The sequence below is a fragment of the Condylura cristata genome, unplaced genomic scaffold (genome assembly GCF_000260355.1).
Source record: "Condylura cristata isolate star-nosed mole 26May11 unplaced genomic scaffold, ConCri1.0 scaffold00014, whole genome shotgun sequence".
NCBI lineage: Eukaryota > Metazoa > Chordata > Mammalia > Eulipotyphla > Talpidae > Condylura > Condylura cristata.
Window position 1 is genome coordinate 30,603,119 of NW_004567115.1, and position 24,205 is coordinate 30,627,323.

The 24,205-nt window shown below is 39.6% G+C and overlaps 2 protein-coding genes across 3 annotated transcripts in view; one reads left to right on the forward strand and one right to left on the reverse strand.

Moving 5' to 3' along the window:
- VEPH1 (ventricular zone expressed PH domain-containing 1) overlaps positions 1–24,205 on the forward strand; it is a 157,946-nt gene that overhangs the window by 14,944 nt on the left and 118,797 nt on the right. For both annotated transcript variants that reach the window (XM_004682313.2, XM_004682314.2), the window contains exon 3: positions 3,778–3,952. In XM_004682313.2, coding sequence (XP_004682370.1) covers positions 3,778–3,952 — 175 coding nt within the window. The remainder of the gene's footprint in view (positions 1–3,777; positions 3,953–24,205) is intronic.
- On the reverse strand, positions 15,288–20,353 carry PTX3 (pentraxin 3, long). The gene is made up of 3 exons (XM_004682312.1): positions 20,224–20,353; positions 19,407–19,808; positions 15,288–15,901 (listed from the first exon to the last, which is right to left on the reverse strand). Exons 1-3 carry the CDS (start codon positions 20,351–20,353, stop codon positions 15,288–15,290), a joined length of 1,146 nt encoding a protein of 381 aa, XP_004682369.1.

Consider the following 24,205-nt stretch of genomic DNA (forward strand, 5'->3'; position numbering starts at 1 on the left):
GCATTGTGGGGGAACAGAGACTAAATGTGATGGAGAGAAAGTTCCAGACATCAGAGATGGGGGTAGGACTGAAGGGTAGGAGTGTTGCTTCCATCAGATTTCACCATGATCCAGATGAAACATCACTTGGACCTTCCTTTGTATTGATCTGATCTTTTTGCCCATGAGAAAAACATTCTAATTCATAGTGTGACTCCCAGAATTCTGATAATGTGAAAAGATTACTCTAGGTAGTCTCCAAAAAACAAACAAACAAAAAACTGCCTGGGCAGGTCTCCAAAGAGGAATTAGGGTAGAGTTTGTCCCAGAGAAAGATGAATGGCAGTTGAGCAGAATTCTAATCTGCCTGAGGACCCGGGTAGAGGCGGGGGGGGGAACAGCAGTAATGTTTTCAATGGCTCATGAAATATTTATGAACAGACATCAAAAAGTGAATGTTTCAACGTTGCCATCATTCCCAAGACTAGCTCTCAAGAACACTCTGAGTGCCTCGTTTTGCCATGCTATTTATTTTATTTGACTCCTATACTTTGTATGAATACTTGAGTCATCTTCCAAAATGATCACACCATCATTATACTCCTGAGAGCAATGAACCTGCCACTATATATCAATGTCATTCACAAAGCCCTAAGATGGTGTGAATACACAACCCTGGGTTCACACTAATTTTTTGGTCCATGTAAAGGGATACCTAGAATGTGAAATTACATGATTATAATTCTTTTGCCTAAAAGTATACATATCATGCATAGCTTGATGAATTCTAACATCCATATAATCAAAACTTAGACCAAAATTAATGATTAATAAGTTGAGCATATTTTCATGTTTTGAGGGTAGTTTGATATTCTTTTTTGTGAAGTATATGTTCAAGCCATTTCTCTCTATTTCTTTTGAAAGATACATACATATATATATGTATATATATATATATGCAAACCTATTTCAATATATATATATATATACATATATATATTGAAAACTAGTAGATCTTTGCTCAATAAATGTACTACAAATATTTTCTCTCACTCTTTGGATCATATTTTCACTTTCTTAATGATATCTCTTGATGATAAGAAATTTTTAATGTTATCTACTTTATTGTTTTTTGAGTTAGGTTTAAAGACATTTTTGCCATTTTGAGGTCATCAAGCTATTCTTCTGTTTATTCTCCTATTCCCTTGTTTTATTTTTCACAATTAGATTACAACCTATCTGTAACTGATTTTTGTTCTGGCTGACATAGAAGTCAAGTCACTTTTTCTACTGTATGAATGTCCCATTGACCCAACTGACTCATTTTGAGATGACATATATTGCATGGGACCCTATGCGTCAATGACACTTTTTGCCTCATGGCCCTTTTTATTTTCTTTCTGACCTTGTTGTAGGATTTGTAACATAAAGGTAGAAGTTCATATTTCATTCTACCTACAGCTTCAAACTTCTCTTTAAGTTAAAGGAAAAGTTGAAGAATGAAAGCAGTCCTGACTTTGCATTGTATTAGTCAGGATACAGGCTCAGCTGCTATAAGATCTAAGTTGACTTAGATCTTTATTTGTCTCTCATCTAATAATTCATGTGCAATCAGTTCAGAGTGCATATGGTAACTTTTTGGTGTCAGAAATCCAGGCTCTTTTTACCTATTTTCTCTGTATTACTCAGTACCTGGTGTCTGACTCATGGTCTAAGATGATGGCTGCTGTCTTTGTTAGCATACACTCATTCCAACCAACATTAGAGGAAGAAAGGGAAAAAGAGGTCAGTCACTTCATAGTAATAATAACTTAGAAGTTGGACATATTGCACTAATTCTATCCCTTTGGTCAGAATTTTCCAGATGGCCACATTCAATTACAAAGAAGACTGTGAAGTGTGACCTTTTGCTGGGTGGCCATATCCCAGCAGGAATTCAGAAAATACATCACTAAAAGGAAGTGGGGCAAGTGGTTATTGGTGGTAGTAGTTTCTGTTACATTGTTCTTGTCCACCATTTTAGGTTTTCCTTCAATTTCCCAATATGTTGCAATCAAAGCTAGATAGTCGACACCCCCCTCCACCCCCACAAATGTATATGGTAACTACTACTTAGACTCTCTTCAAGGAAATCTGTGGTCCTGCTGTGACACAGTCTCCCTGTCCCAGGTCACTATGCCATGTCTGTTTTGGGATCCTTGTAGCAGAGTATTTGATCTGGATAAGATACTAATAATGATGTTTACAGGTGAGACCTAGAGAGGTTGACTGACATCTCCATGATCACACAGCAGAGCAGAGATTAAAATCCCAAGGTCTAACCTTTCCATCAAATAACTTCCCACACAATAGGTTTCCTTGACAACTACACAAGAGGTTTGCGTTTTCTTCATTACCTATTCAATTTGACAGACGTTTATTGAACAACCCCATAAATCCATAATTGTTGGGGGGGCATTAAAGGAGATCACCTATGGGTAGAAAGAGAAGCTACTTTCACATGAACAGGTACAGAAAGATGAGCACTTCTTACTTCTGCTCTAATAACTCTAATTGAACTCCCTAAGCATGCTGCGCTCTGCGAAACTTTTACTTTAGAGCTAGTCAAGGGGTGCGGCTGAGGGTCATAGTAGATGATGGTAATAAAAATGTACTACTCATGTTTGAGAAAAAACAATTGCATTGTCTCAATAATATTCCCTAACTAGGTAATTGAAGGCTGATAACACTATTCTATATTTATGTTCAATCACAAAGTAAATCCAGAAAATATTTTAGGATCCAAAATTCCACTGACTTTTATTCTTATGTTAACTTTTTCTTCCAAATCCATTAACTGGAACTTTTTTAAAAAATATTTATTTATTTATGCATACAGAACTGGAGTATAGCCCAGAGGTGTAGGGGTGATGAGAGGCTTCACCAGAGACAGAGTGGGGAGTAGAACAGGCAGATCGACGAAGTACACTGCTGAGGGGAGCAGTGGGTGGGCCAGGAGAGGTCTGCCGTGCCATGTGGGTCACCTCTGGGGCAGGGATCAAACTCATGCTAAAGTGGTTTTAGCTTCTTAGTCCTGTGTTTTAACCTGCTGTGCCACCAGGGAGGGCCCTAACTAGAACTTTTGTTTTTAAGATGTAATTGAAAAGCATCTTAGGCATCATTCCTTGGCTCGTTTTCTCAACTACACAGTAAATCTGGTGAATTATTCCTTCCACCAATAACTCCTAGTCAACTTCAAGATCACTCCCAAACTTCTTAGAATGGCATGTCAAACCTTTGTGAGCTTTCCTCGGTTACATCCAGTCCTTTCATCTTCACCTCCCACATGTACCACACTCCAGAGATGTGGAACTATTTTCAGTTTCCCAAATGTATGAGCTCTCTCACCTCTATGCCTTCATATGTGCTCTCACTCTGTCTACTCCTTTCCTTCTATCTAGTGATCTCCTGTTCCCCCACTAGATATCAGCCAGGTCATCTCCTCCTCCAGGAAGTCTTTCTTGATACCCCCATACTGGATTAGGTACTCCTTTGATTGCTTAGTGCTCTGTACTTTGCCAGTCATAGGTTCCATTTACCTTGCTTTGACTGTTGCTTTTAGGTCTTCCTAAAAAGAACATAGTTCCCAGAGTTCCCTACAGAATTTCCTGAGTTCCCTGAGGCAATGAAAACAGGGCAGGACCTGTGTTTGCACAACTGTACGGTGAGCACTTAGCTCAATCAAAATTTTTGGAATGAATGAAGAAATGAATAAATAACAGGCCACTTATTACTTGCTGCCTTCTTATATTTCCTCAGAATTACAACCGCCCCCCTGTGATGGCATTAGCTATCCCCATTGCAGTGAAATTCCTCCAAAGAGGCAACAAAGAGCTGAGCAGGAATATGTCCAACTACCTGTCCCTGGCAGCAATTACCAAGGCGGAGCTCCTGGCTGATCACACGGAGGTCATAGTAAAGAGCATTTTGCAAGGTATGGTCAAAGGCTGAGCTCAAGGAGTTGTTTAAGAGTATTTCCATAGAAAACAAAAGTTTGTCATTTTATGTAAAGTTGGACTTATGAGTTGGGAAAATTGAAGATAACATATTTTTACAGAGTATTTTCTGGAAATGGTTATGGTTTGTGGAAAGTGAGACCTAGAACTTGGAGATGTGCAAGCTTTGCTGCTAGTTGACTGAACATGGGCAACTTTACCTGAAGTGGTTGAGTCTGTGTCTCTTTGCTGAACTGAGATGAATCATTTGGACTCTAACTGAGTTGTAAGCTCCCTTCCATCTCTCAGTTTGGAGAACTGTATCTTCCATGCATTTGGTCACCTGATCCAACTACCTGCCTGTACAGAGGAGAGTGTATCCCATCGATCTTGGTGAAAGAGGGAAAACCTCTTCCTCTGGTTTCTAAAAGCCAGAGGGTTAGAAGAAAAGGTCAAGAAAAAAGACAAAACTTGTGAGCTGACTGACCATAGATCTGGGGTGTATAGCAGGGAGGAGGATAGATGAGCACAAGGGACTGTGGTGATGGATCACAGGTACGTTGATGGTTGGGGGACTCTAGGGACTACACCTGAGGGAGAAACCAATTACTGTACAAAAATGAATAGTGAATAAATTTAGAGGGAAAAATAAAAGCAAGAAAGGCCGAGTGACATATACCAGACAACACTGTGGACATGGTTTGAGACTGATTTATAATCATGCTAAATACAACCACAAAAATATCAAATCAGGATATCTCTGCTAATTGTTTCACATTTGAATGAAAGAGATCAAGATAGTCCACTCAAAATATTGTCTTTGTCTTGTGTTTACCTTTGGTTTCAGCTTAGAGAGTAATAGGTGATATTCTTTGATATGAACCCAAATGTCCTCAGTCCTTATTAATAAATCAGTAAATTTAATGCATTAATAAATGCTTGAAATCCATCTTTTTTTTTCTTTCCTTTTGTTTTTTTTTTCTTTAAATTAATTCGTTAATTACTTTTTCCTGGCACCATTGTAGTCCCCATAGCTCTCCCACCTCCATATCACCTGTGAGCCATCATCATATTGTCTTGTGTTCTTCCCGCTGGTGTTTTGACCCCTCCTCCTTCTCCCTTCTTGCTATATGCCTCAGTCTATGGCCAGCTTGCTAGTTTTGCCTTTTTTCCTTGATAATTCTCTAAGTGCTTCTTCATCCTTTTCCTCTGTTCCTCTCTTTCCTTTTCTTTTTTGACTTTCCATATCTGTTTCTTCAAGAGTACAGATTTGTTCTTTCATTTTAGCTATTCTCTTTTTGTGTTTTTTTCCTCAGAGTATTTTAATTCCTCCACTAATCTTTTTAACATCCTGAAGTTCCTTTATTTTCTTATTTAAAGATTCATTCTCATTCTTCAGTTTGTTGATTGTTTCTCATAGTATTCTGTTCCTTTACTGCTTCTTTTAGTTTAGTTTTTTTTTTTTAAGATTTATTTGTGCATACAGAACTGGGGTACAGGCCAGGTGTGCCAGGGTGGTGAGAGGATTCACCAGAGACAGAGTGGGGAGCAGAAAAGGCAGACTGTCGAAGTACACTGCTGAGGGGAGCAGCGGGGCGGGTCAGGAGAGGTCTGCCGCGCCCTGTGGTCACCTCCTGGGCGTGCTTGGAACTCATGCTGAAGTGGCTTTAGCTTCATAGCTCTGTGCTTTAACCCGCTGCGCCACCAGAGACGGCCCTAGTTTTTTAATTAAGGTGATTCTAATTCTTTAGGTAAAGAATTCTCTGTCAGACAAAGAAATTCTTCCATGTCAGTGTGATTGGGTTCTGGAAGCTGATTTTCTTTCTGTGGTGTATTGCTCTCAGGAGGACTTACTTGATCCATTGTGTTTTTCTTTCTTCCCATTATTTGCTTTCATGCCTGTTCTATTTTTTTCTATATTTACATTATCGTTCTATTTTTCTATTTTTCTATATTTACATTATCGTTCTATTTACATTATTGTTCATTTTATAACAATGTTTACTTCCCCTCCCGTCATCCCCGTCACCCACCAAACTCCCCCCTCCTTCTGATCCCTCTCTGTCCCTCTCCCCTGTAGGTTCTCTCTGGTTTACAATTGTCTGTTTTTTGTATTGTTTTGTTGTGCTTTGTACTGTAATAACAAAACACTCCCTCCCTCCCCCACCCCCCCCACCCCCGTCTCATTGGTCCTCTTAAATTCCTCCTACCCTATAAGGCCCTGTGGCCACGGCTCCTGGGGGCACGTTTTTCCAGAGTGTGCATGGGTCTGCCTTGAACTTGAGCCACTGTAGGTGGTAGGTGGCGCCAGGGAGGGGCAGGTGTTCCTGCTGCTCTCCCTTCAGTTCACACCAACTAGACCACTTCTGATGGCCAGTGGGATTTTTGGGTGCTCTTACCAGGTGTGGACGGATGCAGCTGCACGTTCCTGGGCGGCTGTGGCAGCTGGGTGGGAACAGGGGCTCTTGTGGCATCCCTCAACCAGACCACTTGGGGTATCCTAAGGCCCCTGATAGAGGGCCTGGAGCCACAAAGCTTGCACTCCTGTCTACTGGTGCGTGCGGCCGGCTGAGCGGAATGCATTTCCTGGCGGAGCTGGTAACAGCTGATTCAGGGCACTGCAATGCTTGGTCCTAGTGAGGCTGGGTCGCTTGGGGGCATGGCCAGTTGGGTGGTGTGTCTGGCAAGAGTTTGGATTACAAAGGAAAAATCAAAATTTGTGCCTCACATCTCCAAGTGCTGGTGGCGGATGGGGTGGCCCTGTTCACTAGGTGGCGCCAGAGGGCTAAGTGGGGTGCGTCTCCCATCAGAAGTTTTACCCCTGGGAACTCTGGCAGCTCAGAGAAATATAATGGAAAAATAGAATTCTGCCCATTCTGGTGGAGCTGGCAGCTGTGCTGAGGTCTGGTTTACTCACTCTTGGAGTCCCTCCGGGTGTGGGGCTCCCTGTGGTAGGGGGAGCAGGTGCCTGTCTTTCTCCTTGATGTCACACTTGGTGGAGAGACCTCAGAGCAAGGATATGTGACTCTCAGTGTGAAGCTATGTTACCGATATTACCGTAAAATAGATATTTATTTCTGTTTTACCTATAGAACTTTTTCTCTTCTTTGGGGCCAACTAACAATCCATGAATAGGATTAACAACAAATGACTCCTCCAGTTCTCCAAATGTCTGCATCCCTTCAAGAACTAAGAGTGTTTTTCACTGTATGAGGCATTCCCTAGAAGGGTTCTTAGCACCACGAGACTGGAATATCCAAGCAGTCACCCAGTGGTCTGTCAGATGCCCAGATGTGCCTGAACCCCAACTATGACAGTGGAAGTTGATCTCTCTACCTGTCCTCCCCTCTAAAGATTTGTCAAAGATGTTACTAGTCAATATAATCCATTTCTCAATTTCCTTGGCTACAGGATCCAATTGCTAATTTCACCCTCTACATGATATTATACTTGCTTAAAGTCCAAAAACACAATTATATTTCTTAACCACCTTGGCTATATATTTGAACTACATTTTATAGGAGTTACAAACACTTCTACACGTCACACATTTCAAAACCATGATAGACTTGCAAGTAACTGACATATATTTTTTTAAAAAATCAAATTGTCTCTTTGCAGCTGCCAGGAACTTAGCTCATGTATTTAGAGGTGTTTTGGAAATGTACTTTCATGGCAAAGAGATATTTTGAAATGTGAAGTGTACTTTGTGAATTCTCTGCAAGCACTTGAAACAAACAAATGATTTGGTTTATTTGATCTGGCACTATGAAAATCACTGTAAAATAAATAATTTGACCTGAAAAATATATTTCAGGGTAGAGTTTTAGGGCTGATGTATCTATGAAATTTTGCAGTTACTCACAGGAATCCATCAAGCTTTGATCTGCAAAACAAGTCATTTTGCTGTCTCTAAATAATATATTTTCTGCTTTGCAAGTGTCTTAGATACCCAGCCTAAGAGCCTTATGAACCATTACTTGTCCTTTCTTTTTTTTCTCACTTTCGTTTAGGTTTTCCTCCTCAACATCTGTTATCCTAAACTTCATTCTCCCATTTTTTACCCTTGTACAGAAAGTACTCAATTATTTGCTTTGATCTGAGTTTTACAAGACTGGAATCTATAAAATTATAGAATTATAAATTTAAGTTGGGATATTAAATATGATTTTGCTCAGTTACCCAACCAGTCCCCACCAAATGCCTATTCCATGATAAAACTGGTGATTATAGTGACTGCAGTGACTAAAATTTTTTACATGCTTTCAATACTAAGCACTTTCTATCCATATGTCATTTCATTTCTACAAGAATTCCATAACAAAAGTGCCATGATTATTCCATTTTAGCTATTATCTTAAGTAACAGAAATCCCAGGTATAATCAGCCTGGTGATGATGATAATGATGATGTTAATGATAAAAAAGAGGAGGAAGAGAGAAAGGGAGGACGGAGAGGTGGTGAATGAGCTACATTAACTCCTCACTTGAACACATAACTGAAAAATGCAGGAGTATCTTCTGTGGCCTGATTCAGGGCTAGTGGTAGTCCCAAAAGTCAGTACTTTGGGAAGCCAGTCCAGCTCCTGTGAGTCTGTTTCACATCCCACTTGCAGAGCCTAGGCCTCTCTCACTCCTAGCGCTCATCATCGTAAATACCACTAAGCCAAAGAAACTCCGTATCTCAGCTCATCGTTCTGTTTGAACAGACACAGGTCGCATGCCCATTTCTGGACCCATACATCACTGTTGCCAGGTGATACAGCACCTTGGCTGGGCTTGGGGCTTGGGTCATGAGTTGAGCAGGAAATGGGCATCAAGCCAGCGGAATCCCAGAGGGGAGGGGAGTGGAGCCCTAGAGTTATTGTCCACAGTGATGTAAAGGAACACTGGCTATCACCAACAGTCTAATATAAGCGTGTACTTTTATTCCTGTGTTTCATTTTGTGAGTTTCAGCCTGTTTTGTCAAACCAAAATCTTATTGGCGAAGGAATCTTCCATCTCAGTATACCTGTAGTTCTTTCAAATGTCTTCTCATTTGTAAATTTTATGTCCAGCACCAATTTGATGGAAAAGTAGACAAGATGGGGCCAGTAAACCCTTGTGATGTGCCAGTGGTGACTGCCCCTTAGACTTGGTTCATATTATTGCATTAATCTTATATTTTTGCAAAAGTATCATACATACAACTACCCCTGGTGCCAAATACCTCCTTTACAAATATTGGTCAATCACTAGAAGCTACTAGACAGACTTATGTATTTAAGCCTGAAGGCAAATATTTCAATAGTTCCAAGCCAGGTTTAGACTCATTTATTTGGTTTGTATTCTCTGAATTCTTATGGTGAGGAGGTAACTGTGAAAGGTCCTTTCAGAGAAAGATTAAAAGCATGAGTTGAGTGTTGTCTTGGTCTATATATGACAGCTAAGGACTAGAAAAATTGAATGTCCCTAATTTAATAGCACAATTGCATCAGGATTTAAATCAACCCACACACACACACACACACACAAATGTTCCACTTAATTTCGCAGGCAAATTCGAATTTACAAGGAATAATTGTAATCTTATGTAAACCTTTTCAAGTAATTAAAAAAAAGAAGTGTACTCTCCAACTAATTCTGTAAGGCTCATACTTCAATGATATCAGTACCAGAAAAGGACACTATAAGAAATTACAGGCCCATCTTAATTTTAAACATATATACACAAATCAAAAGTAAAAATTTTAGCAAATTAACTTGCAATGCTTAAAGAAAAATGGTTAACATGTTCTGAATTCTTTTAATTCAAATTCTCCTCTCAATATTTTGTGAGGTAGGAATGATTGTTAGCCTCATTTTCTAAAATTCACAATGACTAAATTGAGTTTACTCCAGGAATGCAAGGATGACTTAATATTCAAAATATGATTACCCATAGTAAAAGACTTAATGGGGAAAAAGCCATGGGCCAAGTGAAAACATCTCATAAATCCAGTATTCATTCATGAAAAGAAATATTTTGCAAAGTAGGAATTTTGCAAAACTTAACTGATTAAGAAGGGAGATCTAAATCTCTTACGACAAGTTGATTTTTAAAATTCACATGTAAGGTAAAGTAAGACAGGTAGTCAAAACAATTTGTAAGAGGAGAAGATGAAGACTGTGACAGAGAAGGGGGAGGGAGTGATTTCAATACCAGTTATCAAGACACTGTAAACCATAATAGTTAAAATAGTGTAGCAATCATGCAGCAAAAGACAGGTTGCCCACAGAATAGAAGAGAGACAAGAAGTAAATTCATGCATATCATATCTGTGAAAATTGTATCTGTGACAGGGGAATCTTTGCTGGAGAAAAATAGACTATTCAGTAAATGGTTCTGGGACAGGTTTTCATATCACATGCTGAGATCAGTTTCATTTGGAATAAAAGTTCAAATATAAAAAGCAAAATTTTACCTTCCCTTTTTTTGTAAAATTTGAAGTCTCTTCTTATAAAAAGAAATCTCTCAGCAAACCAGCAAAAGATGGGAACATCCCTTATTTTATAATAGATATCTAAAAAATGCCTACAACTAAAACTACATAATGTGGGAACACTGAATGCTTCCCGTTGAATTAAAACATGGATATCACATCAGTAAAGAACTTGTCTTTATGTTTAAATTATACCAGTAGCTATTTAATATTTTATAACATTAGATCCTTTTCAGTGTGGAAGCATTGTTTCTCAGTGGCCCTAAACAATTATCCTCACTTAGTCTTTGCCATGTAAAGATGCTTTGCTGAAACTGTTCAGTGTTGAGATATAAAAACACAACCAATATTTAGTGCAGCAAGAATTAGTATGCTTTCACCGAAGAAGCTAACAGTTCCACTGTGGAGTATCTCTAACAGTTAGATTATTTTAGGGCTTCAGGGAAACCCTTTCCAATTTTGATTTGAAATTCTGTGATGCACTGTGTATCACTGCCAGCAAAACTAAAAGCAGTGATGTCCCTTCTGCATTTCTGAATCTGTAATCATAAGAAGAAAACATGCCTCTCTGATAGGCCTGTCTCATGGTCCTTTGGCACAAGAAACAAGACGACCTCAAATGATGTGAAATTTAAGTAAAGAGTGTTTGGAAAGAAAATGTAATATTGTCTCAGCAAGAGTCCAAATTCCTTTCGGGCTTACTGGCAATAGGATAGATTAGTTAATGATGATAAATTCACCTCATTTCTTTCTTGATGTGAAACAAAATTCAAACCATTGATTGGTAAGCTGTGTCAGAAAAATGGGGGTAGAAAATTAACCCTTCCACATTCACTATGGCAACAATAATGTATACAACAAAAGGTGGATAGGAAGCTGAAGCTGATAAAGTAGCTATTGCCTGTGCAATGCTGGGTCCATATTTTGTTAGTGGTTACAATAATTCTTCCTATTACGTACTTATTATTAGTTAAGTGTTTGCCTTGAGCCAAACCCATGTCAACAAGTAGGAGGCAGAATCATATCCATTTGTGGAGTTTCATAATCCTGAAAAATATTTAGTATTAAAAATTCAGGATACCATTATTCTTAAAGAAAAAGAATTGAAGGCCACCATATTAGCAATTTTTTTAAAAAGGTTTATTTATTCATACAGAACTGGGGTACAGGCCAGAGATGCGGAGGGTGAGAGGATTCACCAGAGACAGAGTGGGGAGCAGAACAGGCAGATAAACGAAGTACACTGCTGAGGGAAGCAGCAGGTGGGCCAGGAGAGGTCTGCCTCGCCATGTGGATCTCCTCCAGGCAGGTGGGGATCGAACTCATGCAAAAGTGGCTTAAGCCTCCCAGTGCAGTGCTTTAACCTGCTGCACCACCAGGGAGGGCCATATTAGCAATTTTAAGGAAAGAATTTCTTAATCGAATATTCTAGGAAACTGGTTACTAAATAATCTTATTAATTTAAGAATATTCCAGCTAAATATTAATAGCATAATTGCTTATAATATTGTAAAAAGCCATTCCAAATGTGGAGCCAGAAGTAGAAACACATCTTGAAACAGAAAAGGGGCTCTTCTGAATTGTTGACTTAGCTTACCATCAGCTACAAGTACTTTGTACTTTCTTGACTCCACCAGCAGATGTCGCTGTGAAGTAGACTAAGACCTGCAGAGTGCGTCTTGGTGGTAAACCTGAGAACTCACTTTACCTCCACGTAAGAGGATCTTTACATTTGTTTATTTATTTGCATTTTTGTTTGGTTGCTTATTTGTATTTAAACCGTGGGGGAAACATTTTTTGACATGAATTTTTATTTTAAATAATTTTACAGAAAATACTTTTAGGAACATTACTTTTTTTAGTATCTTCATAATTCTTTGCCACAAGGTAGGCAACTTCTTGTCTAATCTGAGAATCAAAAATATTCGCTGGCAGTCTCACTTTCTTACATATCACAGGTGATGGTGCTGGATTTCTGACTCCCCGTACATCAAGTTTTCTTCTCCACCCCAGACTTATTATATAGAATGTAAGGATTCCCCACTCTGGGTTTTCAAGTCCATTGAATCCAGGAGTAGATAAATGAAGATAGATGATTACTTTGACCAAGGTTTTTAGCTTCACAAGGGCTATTTCTTAATCAGCTAGAAGAAAGTTCTGCTAACATTTAACTTTATAAACTTCTCATAGAAGAACTTGTAATGTAAATTTAAATATGAAATAAAAATAAATTCTAATTTCTTCTGATTTGGAAATATAATTCTTTAATAAAAGGAAGTACGTGTAAATACCAAGCTCTAAAATTCCATAATCTTTACCTAGGAGTTGAATGTTCAGTATATAACATAGCAGAATTAATATTTAATTGAAGGCCCATTCAATTAATAATTAATTGAAAGCCAATTAATTCTTAATTGAAAACCATTAGTTCAACATGCTGAAATAAGCTAGCATACTGTTATTTCCTTTTAGATAGTTTATCTGTTTTATACATTCCCTAATTCTTTTTTCTGATTGTATATATTCTAAAATCCAATGGATGTCATTTAAAAAAAAAAAGTTAACCAACTTCTTGAAAATTTGATAAATGTATGTTCTAAATAGGCTTTGAGTATCTTGAGGAAATAAAGTGCATGGCCTTTTTAATTTAAACAAGTTGCTTTACTGTTCAGGATTAAGTTAGGTGGTCAGCCAATAGTGGACTAAAGAAACTGGAAGTGTCTTTCTTCCCCATAAGATAAGTGCAGGCAGCTCAGGGATAGCATGTCAGCTTTACCCCACCCAAGACCCAGGTTGCTATATTACTCTATTAAACCTCATAGTCTAAGATGGTTGCCGAAACTCCAGCCATCATTACCATATTCCAATCAGAAGAAGGAAGGGAAAAAAGAACCAGTTGTTATTTCAGTACCAAGTGGTAATTATAGTATAGGGCTGTAACCAGCTTCTACAGGGCTGAGAACTTAGCCTTTACTCCAAATGGCCACATGTGCAATTAACACTAGGATTCTGCATCTCAGGAAGAGAGGGTAGTGGATGTCAGGGAATTTCTATCCTGACTCAGCATTGTTGCAATGAAAGTTTTACCTTTAAAACCCCAGTAATTATTTTCTTCCATTTGTTTGTTCTCTCCCCTCCACATGTAATTCCCATAAAAATAAAAAGCTCCTTGCATCTAAGCCTGCCAGCATATAAGTTTGGACGTTTCTAGGCCTGCAAGAGAGTCTCTTGAGCAGCTATAATTCATACAAAAATGCTCTTTACTTAAGGATGGGTCCAGTATTTCTCCTAGCTGAATATACACATCATACAGGAAATGGCTAAGCCTACCTATGGTCACTGGGCCTGCAACCCTGACTCAGGTCATCTCCAAGGCCCTGAGAACTCATATTGGAAACAATTCCTAGAAATCCACCAGTCTGCCTTTGTGGGTCTCATGAGTGAAATGAAGCTATACCAACAGCATGAGAATCTTTAAAGATTCCTGGATTCCTGGAATTTTGTGACTGAAAGACACATTAAGAATCCAACCTCCCCCCCCCCTTTGAGAAGAACCAGAGGGATTAAGGACCTGTATTCTCCAAATCTCATGAACAGAAGACAATCTATGTTTTTCAGGACCTTTGTTAAGGAGACATATTACTGAGGTTCTACCATATTTCCAGCTAATGGTCAGAGGTGGTTCTGTGACATTCTTCTGTCATCCTGGACAACCTTTCAAGAGCACCAATGTAATCAAGTGTTCCTTCTCCTGTGCAGTCTGAAGGAACTTTACTGTGAGCTCATTCACATGTGTGTAAGAGAATGGGATATACTTTAAGGGCAGGAGTCAGTGCTTCTTTCCAGAGTCTTCCAACTTCCCAGTCTGAGCCATCTCTGCAGACATCACACGATTCTGGGGAACTCTGTTAATTTGCATTTTTTTCCTGTGTCACTCAGGATGAAAATCTGTGTATGCTCTTGGAAACATCACACTGAAAGAGACCTAGAGATCATTTTCTCAATCCCTGATATCTCCATGAAGAAAGCTAAGTCCCCAAAAGATGAGTTGATTTAGTCAAGATACATTTCTTAATTAAGACTGATAGGAAACCAAATGCTAAAGAATTCTATGATACATTTCTAACAATATTAACTATTACTATTAGTAACATAGTTTCATACCTGAAAATTTTCTGCTTTTGATGAAAGAAAGAAAAGTGTGGACTTATTCCAAAATGTATTTAAAACTACTAGTTACATGACATAAGCTGTTTTATAAAATATTTTATTTACAGTAGAGCTTTACAAAAATATTCTTAATAAAATTAATACAAAACCATTTGACAATATAACTTATATAACTATCTTCTCAAAAAAAATGACAATCCACTACGACACATAAACTACACTTGTATCTGTTAAGTCACATTGTAGTATAAATATGTTTTATGATTTATTTTAAATAATAAGGGACATGCCTTATTATAACAATGGACAATGGATGACAAATGTTATTTCATTATTCCTCCAATGTAAAAGTCATCTCTGGCCAAAACATAAAAATCAGCCAGAGAAAAGTAAAACAAATGTCCTTCTGTTCAATAATACAGTCCTTTTTAATTATTTGAGTTTATCTGACAAAGACACACATTAATCTGAAAGCACCATGGCATAAAGTCTAGTCACAATATTCCCCAAAGCCTTCTCCCATGTCTCCCCTTCAATCGTTTATTCAGTATTTTGCCAAGATAAATAAAGATTGATCTCAACTCTCCCCTTCATTAGTCTCAAGTGTTCGTAATATGCATGGACCGTTTCAGACCCTCCCAACTGGCATGCATTTCTTTCTTGGGAGTTTCTTTCTTTGGCTTCAAGTAGAGTTTCACAATACTTAGGAAACATACTGAGCTCCTCCATGGGGCTGAATCTCCGTGACTCCCCAGCCAACGACGTTGCCCCGTATGTGACAGGACTCTGCTCCCCCAACCTCTCTTATCTCTTCCTTGCTGAGGGCTCGGTCCCAGATATTAAAGCCTGTGAGTTGACCAGAAAAGGCCAAGGTTTCCTCAAAGCCTCCACCCACGCAGCAGCCGTTCTTCTCCTGACCGATCTGCAGAATTCCTCCCTCTGGGACAACGTGCCCCAGGGCCATGTCTACAGCGGTGGCAACCAGCTCACCATCCACCCATAGGGACCCGAGCCCTTTCTCTGAGCTCCAGGTGCTGCACAGATGGGCCCACTTGCCCAGGGCAACCACGGTTTCAGCGGCCAGTTTGTTCTCCTTGCCACCCACCACCAACACTACAGACTGAGCGCTGAGGTACAGCTGGATCTCATAGGGGTTCCTCTTGGTGCCATAGGAAAAAAGTACAGTTTTGTTTAGCACATCTGTGGCTTTGACCCAAATGCAGGCACTGAAAGTCTGCAGCTTCATTGGGATAGCTGGATACACACTCCCAAAAATCTTCTTGGACCGCATTGGGAATAAAATAGCTGTTTCACAACCTAGGGTAGCAAAATAGTGAGAATTTGAGAAAAAATACAAATTCAGTTAGAAGTGATTCATTCACGCATTTAGGCACTTTTTAACCTAGAGTTTTCATGATTACGTCAAAATATTGAAAAATAGGTGGAGGTCATGTCATGACATGAGGAACATCAAGTAGAATCACTGTACAGCAAAGTAAACAAAAATAGGTTAACCTAATTGTTGTTTTCAATGAGGCATCAAAAGGGAAAAGGAGTGCCGAGAAGACAAATTGTCCAACCCGCAAAATAATGAAAACCATGTTTTAATAACTATTTACCTTCCAATTTGTTTATTTCCTTTGTTACAGCTTTAAAAAAAAATGCCAAATCATTATGCATTAACTTCAAACAAGGATACTCTAATTTCCAAGGCCTTAGAGCCAAACTTGTTTCTCTCTTAACTTCATGAAGTTCTGGAATAAAAACCCAGTGAAATCCAATAGACCCAGCTCACCCCAGCCAGCTACTGTCAACATGCATTTTTCTGATCACCTTATGTCATTATAATGCTCATGTCAACCCTAAAAGACAGTCTTATATTTACCATTTCACAAATGAAAGAAACTGAGATGGGTGAGCTAAGCTAGTTGTTTGATAATGCTTACAGAGCTAGTAGATGGCAAACTCGAATCCACACTGGGGTGCTCTGGCTTACACCCTTCACCAGCACCTCATATTCTCTTAATGGTAGGGGAACCCTGGATCTGTCTGGAAGACTGGGGTCCAGTTTATTTCACCACTAGTAAGCCATGCAGCTTTTTATGAGTGCCATAATCTTTCTAGGTTTATAGCTATCTGTAGGTATATAGTTATCCAGGTCTACAGTTATTGCTCTATTAAAGTTTCTCCCATGCTCCTCCTAGCAGTCTGCAAGCTTGTAGGCAACACGTATCCTTCAAAAAGAATCAGTAGACTGAAGACAGGTCTAAAAATACTTTCTTTGTCCATAGGCTTATAAATACTACTAAAACATTAATAGAGAAACTTTAAGGGAGAGTGTATTCTCCCAAGGGGCCTGATGAAGAACATATTTCTGCTAATGAGTACTTAGAAGGCTTTCCAACCTGGCAGTCAGAAGCTAGTAAACTTCACCTCTGTGCATCTCCAGATCATAGCCCTCAGGGATCTGAAAGAAGACCTCTGGGTATCTGCAAAAATGATGTTTATGCCTCTATCACATATGTACGAAAGACCAGAAAAAGAAAGATACTTTTAAAATCTGATTTAGAGCCCAGTAGCCATTTTATAACAGCCTAAAGAAGATTTGCTGTAAGGTAGCTTCCAGAATTTAAAATAAACTGGTACAAAGAAACTACAGGACCCAAACATCAGTGTCAAGTGTGGTAACCTCGTAAAACATCTCCAAGTGGGTGATGCTCTGTCCTAAAAACATTAACAAGTGTGGCCCAAGAAATAGTCAAAGAAGATTCTGAAACAGAAAGATCTATGAGAATCACTAAAATGCCAAAGCACAAAATTGGTCATATCACAGGCTTTAACGTTCTCACAGAAGAATTTGAATTTTTGAAGACTTTTTAGATTAATCTTTATTGAAGCATTGATTCCTTTTCAAATGAAATTGGTAGGTTCATTTTTCTGGCTGTGTTAATTAAATCAAACAAAGCTTGTGGAACAAAAGATCACCCATATGCACAGGCATTTGAGATAGTTCTGTAATGTTTCAGTAAAGTAGTGTTCACATGGGTTCCCACTGCAATCTAATTAACTGATTTCCTGTTTAAATAGGCCCAGCAGTGGGACTGCATTCCAAAGCATTCTCTGATTGTTGCTCAGAGACCAGCTTCCCCTCTATGGCTGCACTGGCTTCTGTGAGCTCATGAAGTGGAACTGTGTTGTCAGGTTTCTTTCAGCTTCTTTTGGAGACTAGTGATGGAGGCTCTTGATACCTCTTCAAAATGTCAGAAACTCTCTCATGAAATGGCTTTTAACTAATAGGGTTTTCTGATTACACTATCAAAGACCAAACAAAATTAAAACCAGGTTCTTAGGAGGCTGACAACGGAATGATTAGGAATCTCTTAGGAGCCAAGCTGGCAGGAAACCAAGAGAGGAGAAATCAAAGCATGTGGTTAAAGTATTATTGGATGTAATGAATTAACATTTTAGAATTCAGAAATATGTCCCTCTTCTGCTCCAACTAGTGTGCAGAGGTATAAGCATGAAACTTAGTGTTAATTTTTCAGTTTTGCTGATGAGTTATATGTACAATGACTATATGAATTGAAAAAGACAAGAAATTTCACCCATAAATATAGCCACAGAATTATCTCTTTGTTGCTTGTATTGAGGGCCAATCCATAATTGATTTTATGCTTCCCCTAATCTCCAAAGTCCTACTTGCTACTTCAGAAAATAAGCTGTACATTGATGAGCTCTCAAAAATTTAGAAAATCTGCTTGGTGTATTTTCTTCAATTTTAAAGGAAACACGCTCTCACACTTCTTTCTTAAGATTCTTCCTCCTGCTCCATCCAGTAAGAGCTATTTCCTTTTTCCAAATCCCTCAAGGAAAATGTAAGTTGTATTTTCTTATCTAGGATATTAGGTTTTCTAATAGAACCATCAACGATGGTGCATCACCACTTCTTAGAAAAAATTTTACTTACAAAAGTGTTACTTGGCTTCAAATCTTCTCTTTACATTTTAAATTACCTTTAAAATGTATTATTTCAGGCCCACCTGGGCTTGCCTTTGGAGAACCATAGATTCTGGCAAATTTGACAAGTTGCTTCTGGTCTGAACCACCTCTCTCCTGTCTAGTCCTGATCCTCCCTCGGGGTGGAGCCAGGGAACCAATTGGTTCTGCAACTGACTGTTCCACTTTTAGTTTCTCATCTGCGGGTTATCCCAAACAGCACACCCTCAAAGCTCCACTCAGGCACTAGTTCCTCTGACCTTGAGGGCTGGGGAGCCTGGGAATTTCATTAACTCTTCGAAAGATTAGACTGACTCAAATATCTTGCTTGGGATGGGGAGGAGGAGTCAGGCCAAAAATTTAAAAAAAAAAGACTGGCGGAACCAGAGCTCCCCTAAAGTGAGAGACTGACTAAAATTAGCAGGACTCCAGGGAGGTCAAGGTTCACACCAGCCATCCGAGCCCTTGCAAGTGCTTGGGATTTGGTGTCAGCCAGGACTTTCTATTTCAGGGTGCTGGTGGCTGTGCCCACCGCTGTAGTCTGGCTCTCTTGGTCTAGGGAAGACTTTGAAAAGTCATTTTTCTGCATGTATGGTGTGTCCGAGATCTGTGACGGTGCATGAGACTTAAAGGTGTGCGTGTGCCAGTGTGTGTGTGTGTGTGTGTGTGTGTGTGTGTGTGTACGCGCGCGTGCCCACGCGTACAGCGGGTGTGCATCTGTGCCCACACCCCTCCCCTGATTCCCCTTCAAAGCTCTCACAGCCTGCTGCAAGTCTTCCCGCCGGTCGCACCCAGAATAAAGCCGAGACCAAGACCCGGTCCTTACCTGCGGGCAGCCAACGCCTGGCAGCCCAGCCCTGCAGCGCTTGAAGGTCAGCGCGCGTCTTCCTCAGCTCCTCCAACACAGCTCCTAGGGCGCACCCCGCCGGCCCTGGGCGCTGAGCCTCCGAGCCCTCCAGGCGCGCCAGCCTTCGTCCAGCGTCGCGGCTCGCCTGCAGCAGCTCCTCCAGCGCTCGGGCCAGCCGGGTCTCCGCGGAGGCTGCAGGCGGACACGGTCTCGCCAGGCTGCCCGCTAGCCGGCCCAGCTCCGCCCGCAACCTCTGCATCTCGCCACGCAGGAGGTCGTCGGTGGCCTGCAGCAGCATGCCCTCGCGCATCTGAGAGTCCTCCAGCATGATGAAGAGCTTGTCCCATTCAGAGTGCTCCTGGCGACAGTCGCACGGCGTGGCTAGGACACATAAGTCGTTGCAAAAAGCTGACCTCCCTCTGTGATCTCATTACAGCCCACCCCAGTGCCTCTGCCCTTTAAGGGCACCTCTGAAAAGCCGCGAGTAAATACCCTGAGACTGAGGGAAACTATTCATACAAGTTCATATTAAGGTGAACTCTATGGAGTTTATGTAGCTCAAAACGGATATATCGGCTATTTCATGTGGTTCAAACTATTTGGCGTCCGCTACAGAAATAACTTTTTGAAATTCCCCTTTTCCTACAGTGTGTCTTTTGCAAAACAAGCTTGATTTTTTTTTTTTGCTTGTTTGTTTGCTTTAGTTCTTTTCACTAGCTACAAACTGCGTGATATTTAGACTCAAAGAGGTGGCTGGAAGTTGGAGTTAGCAGTGAAACAGTTAAAATGAACTTACGGTCCTCTGTGGGATGGAGTCCATTGTCTATTTCGTTGTCCAAATTCACATACATGAGCTCATAGTCATCCGCATTCTCAGCAGGCACCGCAGACCAGAGAGCACACAGCAGAACCGCCCGGAGATGCATGACTGAAGAGAAAGTTCTCTCGCGACTTCCCACAGCAAGAGGCTCCAGCGAGTTTGAGCAGAGCTGAGAGTGAGAGGCGGGCGCCCAGAGCCCGAAATAAATGCTGGGGAGTCTGAATGGGGATGAATGAGTGATGCCGGAACACCGCGCAACTGGAGTTCCCTGAATTTGGGGGGAGGGGAAAGGGGCAGTGAGACCCGGACGTTGCACAAGAGTAAACCACCGCAAAGGTTTGCGCAGCAGTCAGATTCATTGGAGGAGGGCCAGAGGGAAAAGAGGGGGAACCCTGGACTGAGATTGTCCCATGAGGAATCCCTGATGTAACTTGAATAGATGGCAGTGAGGGAAGGGAGGGAGGGTAAGGGTTAAGGGAGGAATCCTTCAGTGCGTGGAGGTGTGAAAGTAAGATCATTATCCCAACGTTTTGTCTGTGCTTTTATTCCACATTCCTTTATGTATAGAACTTTCTTCACTTTTCCTTTGTACAGTTTTACAGGTCAGAGCTGTGAAAATTCCTGCCTGATTCCCAAGATAAACCCTCATTGTAAGAACTTCTGTGGCTCTAGAAGTTCATTTCTAGTTGTCCCTTCTTTAATCTTGGAGGATTAAATACTTTCACAAACATGTTTTTCAAATGACAGCACTACAAAACTGGTTAAATCTAAACGAGAAAGAGCTGGGAAAGGAATACACTGCTATCAGACATGCTCCTTTTCGTAATCTGGCATCATGTGGAAGTTGTATTATTCTACTAACCTTGAATTACCATGGGAGAGCAAAGATTAAGCTAGGCTTAATTAGATGAGACCCTCACGCTAACCTGGAGCCTCAGAGAGTGACATTGGATTTCAGGGGATCTAGCCTCTCTCTGCCCTGCCCTGAAAAGAGAGAAGTTACTTTGTCTCTCTTTAACTGAACTCTAGGGGGGCTCCCTACACATGTTAAAGACGCAAATGCATACTATCAGCCATAGTGAAAATAAATTCACAGTAAACAATGTTTAAACATATGAGGAAATAATCCACTAAAATGAGAATCATCAAAACCAAAAAGAATTAGGTACTCCTTCCTCAAGAACTTTTACTTAAAACATCAGCTAGAAACTAGAAAATGGATGTACTTGAAATTATTTAAGAGCTACTAGTAGAAATTGGAAACATGATGAAAGAAAGAAAAAAAAAAAAAAAAGACTAGCCAGGCTTTGTAAAGAACAAATATAACCTTTAGGTTTTAAAAAGTGTATTGAAACTTTTAAAAGGGGGGGGGGAACCTTAAGGAATGGGCTAAGATGCAAATTAGGCAAAGCAAAACTGAAAATAATATTAGGGAACTAGAAGAAAGGTGTAAAAAAATGCAAAATTTGCTCTTCAATTTGGTATACTTTTCCAAATTCTTTCATTGTTCAGAGAAAAATAAAGAAATTATCAAGTTTGTTTTGTTAGTTCCATGATGTCTGTCTTTTTAAGGGTTGCTATCAAATCTGAATAGAAATAGAATGTTCAAATATAGGGTAGAGGGAATTATAAAACAACAACAAAACTTAATCTACTTAATGAAAAACCTGAAGGTAGAAGAAAGCATAAACAACCCAAGATAAACAAAAAGCACATAATAATGTGGCCAAATAATAATAATAATAACAACAACAACAATATGGTTAAAATAAATCCACATATATCAATAGTCACTAATAGCAAATATTAATGAAAACAAACTTTAAGAGACAAGGATTGTCAGATAGGCATAACTTTAAAATTCTCAGCTATCTGTCACCTTTTACAAGAGGCACATAAAACGTAAGAATCTAGAAATGTTGAAATATAAAAAACCTAAAAGAGAAGAAGGGAGACTATACCAAACACATGCTATTCAAAATTGTTAGCGTAGCTATCTTAACATCAGCCAAAAAGAATTTTTAAGGAAAAAGAGAATAATTGCAACAACAAAAAAATACTTTATCAGGAAGATAAATGTATGACCTACTAACATACATAGTTCATATCTATCATTGCATTGCATGTATATAATAAATATATCAAAGATTAACATTATAAGGGGAAATTGAAAAATAATGTAGTCATAATGGGAGATTTGAACTGCCTTTATCATAACTTATAAATTCACTTCGCTCATTACTGGTCATTCAAATGTCAAAAATGGAACCTACTTAAAGGTATCAAAACTTAAACATAATTTCAAGTTTGAGATAATGAAATATGTACAGCATTGACCAGAAGTTTTGATACGTGAGTTCTACCAAACATTCAAGGTACACATAATCCCTCTCTAATTCTAACTGCTCCTGAGAATAGTGTGCTGAAATGCACTAAGATGCACTAATGCATCTTTTTAGATGTCTAGTCTACAGTATGACACCAAATGGAAGCATGGAGAATACAAGGAAGGAAAATTGTACACTAGTCTCATTTAAGAATACAGACTCAAAAGCTCTAACTGAAATACTATCCAAGGAGATCCAGAGATATATGCATAAAAATACACCATAACCAAGTTGAGTTTATTCCAAGACTGCAGGCTGACTAAACACTAGAGTGTCTATTAATTTAGTACATTAACAATTTAGAGATTCATATAATCTTGTCAAGAGAGGCAGAAAAAATGTTTATTAAAATTCATCACTCATTCTGTTCATACACACACAAAAAGATCTTAAAATGTAAATACCAAAGACCCATAAAAACAAATCCATATATAATGTGAATTCTTAGAAACATACTGTTTAAACAAAAGGAGTAACAAAGGATAACCTTGGATACTCTTCATCAAAATACCAAAGTTCCCAGCCAGGAAGCTAGGACCAAAGAAGAGACAGAAGGAATAGGGATGGAACGAAAGGAGGAAAGAGAGGGAGGGAGGGGCAAAGGAAGGAAGGCAATTATCAATTGTTCTGAGTTGATATACAGTCCTGCTCTGTGTGATGGGACACATTCAAGATGGAAGGTGGTGAATGCCTATTGTCTAGTGGTGTCAGGCCCTCAAGGTGTTGTACCATGCACTAGCATTTTCCACAGGCAGCAGTCTCATTCACCTTGTGTTTCTTACTAGCATTGTTTTAGCCTTGTGCTTGATTTAATCTCGTTATATCCATGGTGGCTCTTAAACATACAAAATCCACTGCCAATGTTTCCCATAAGAGTGACTAATCTAAATGAAATTACAGATGATTAAGGACAACAAAAACAGAAAGTTAGTGATTGTTATTGCTGGCCAGTCAGGTCTGTCCCTTGCCATGGCTACAAACTTGAAGAATGAGAACCATGTGACAGAAACTGTTACGGGATGTCCTTCATTGAAAGCAAGAAAACTAACAAAAAATTGGGAAGGGTTTGTAACAGACATGGAGGAAATCCTAATGACCTGGCTTGACCACCAGACACAGCAGCATGTCCCTCTCAGCAGCTATGAGAAAAAATGAAAGAGTACTTCTTAGAGATAAAACATCAACAAAATGGACAGTGTGGGGTGTGTGGGCGTGGAAATGCTACGAACAGATCTGTATGGTATGATACTATTGATAAATTTTAAAGCATGTGAAACACTAGTGTAATTTTTTTTTATCAAAATTCATTAAGTCACACAAAAAAATTCACCACTGGAGAGGACCAGTGTGACTAAATACACAATACTGTAAAGTTCTTATTGGTACAAACAACATGCAATTAAAGTGTAAAGGCGGGCCCTCCTGGATGGCACAACAGGTTAAAATGCAGCACTGCGAAGCTATCTGCAGCCACTGCAGCAGGAGTTCAATCCCTGGCCAGGGAGGTGACCCACTTGGCACAGCAGACCTCTCCTGTCTCACCCGCTGCTCTCCTCAGCAGTGTACTTCAT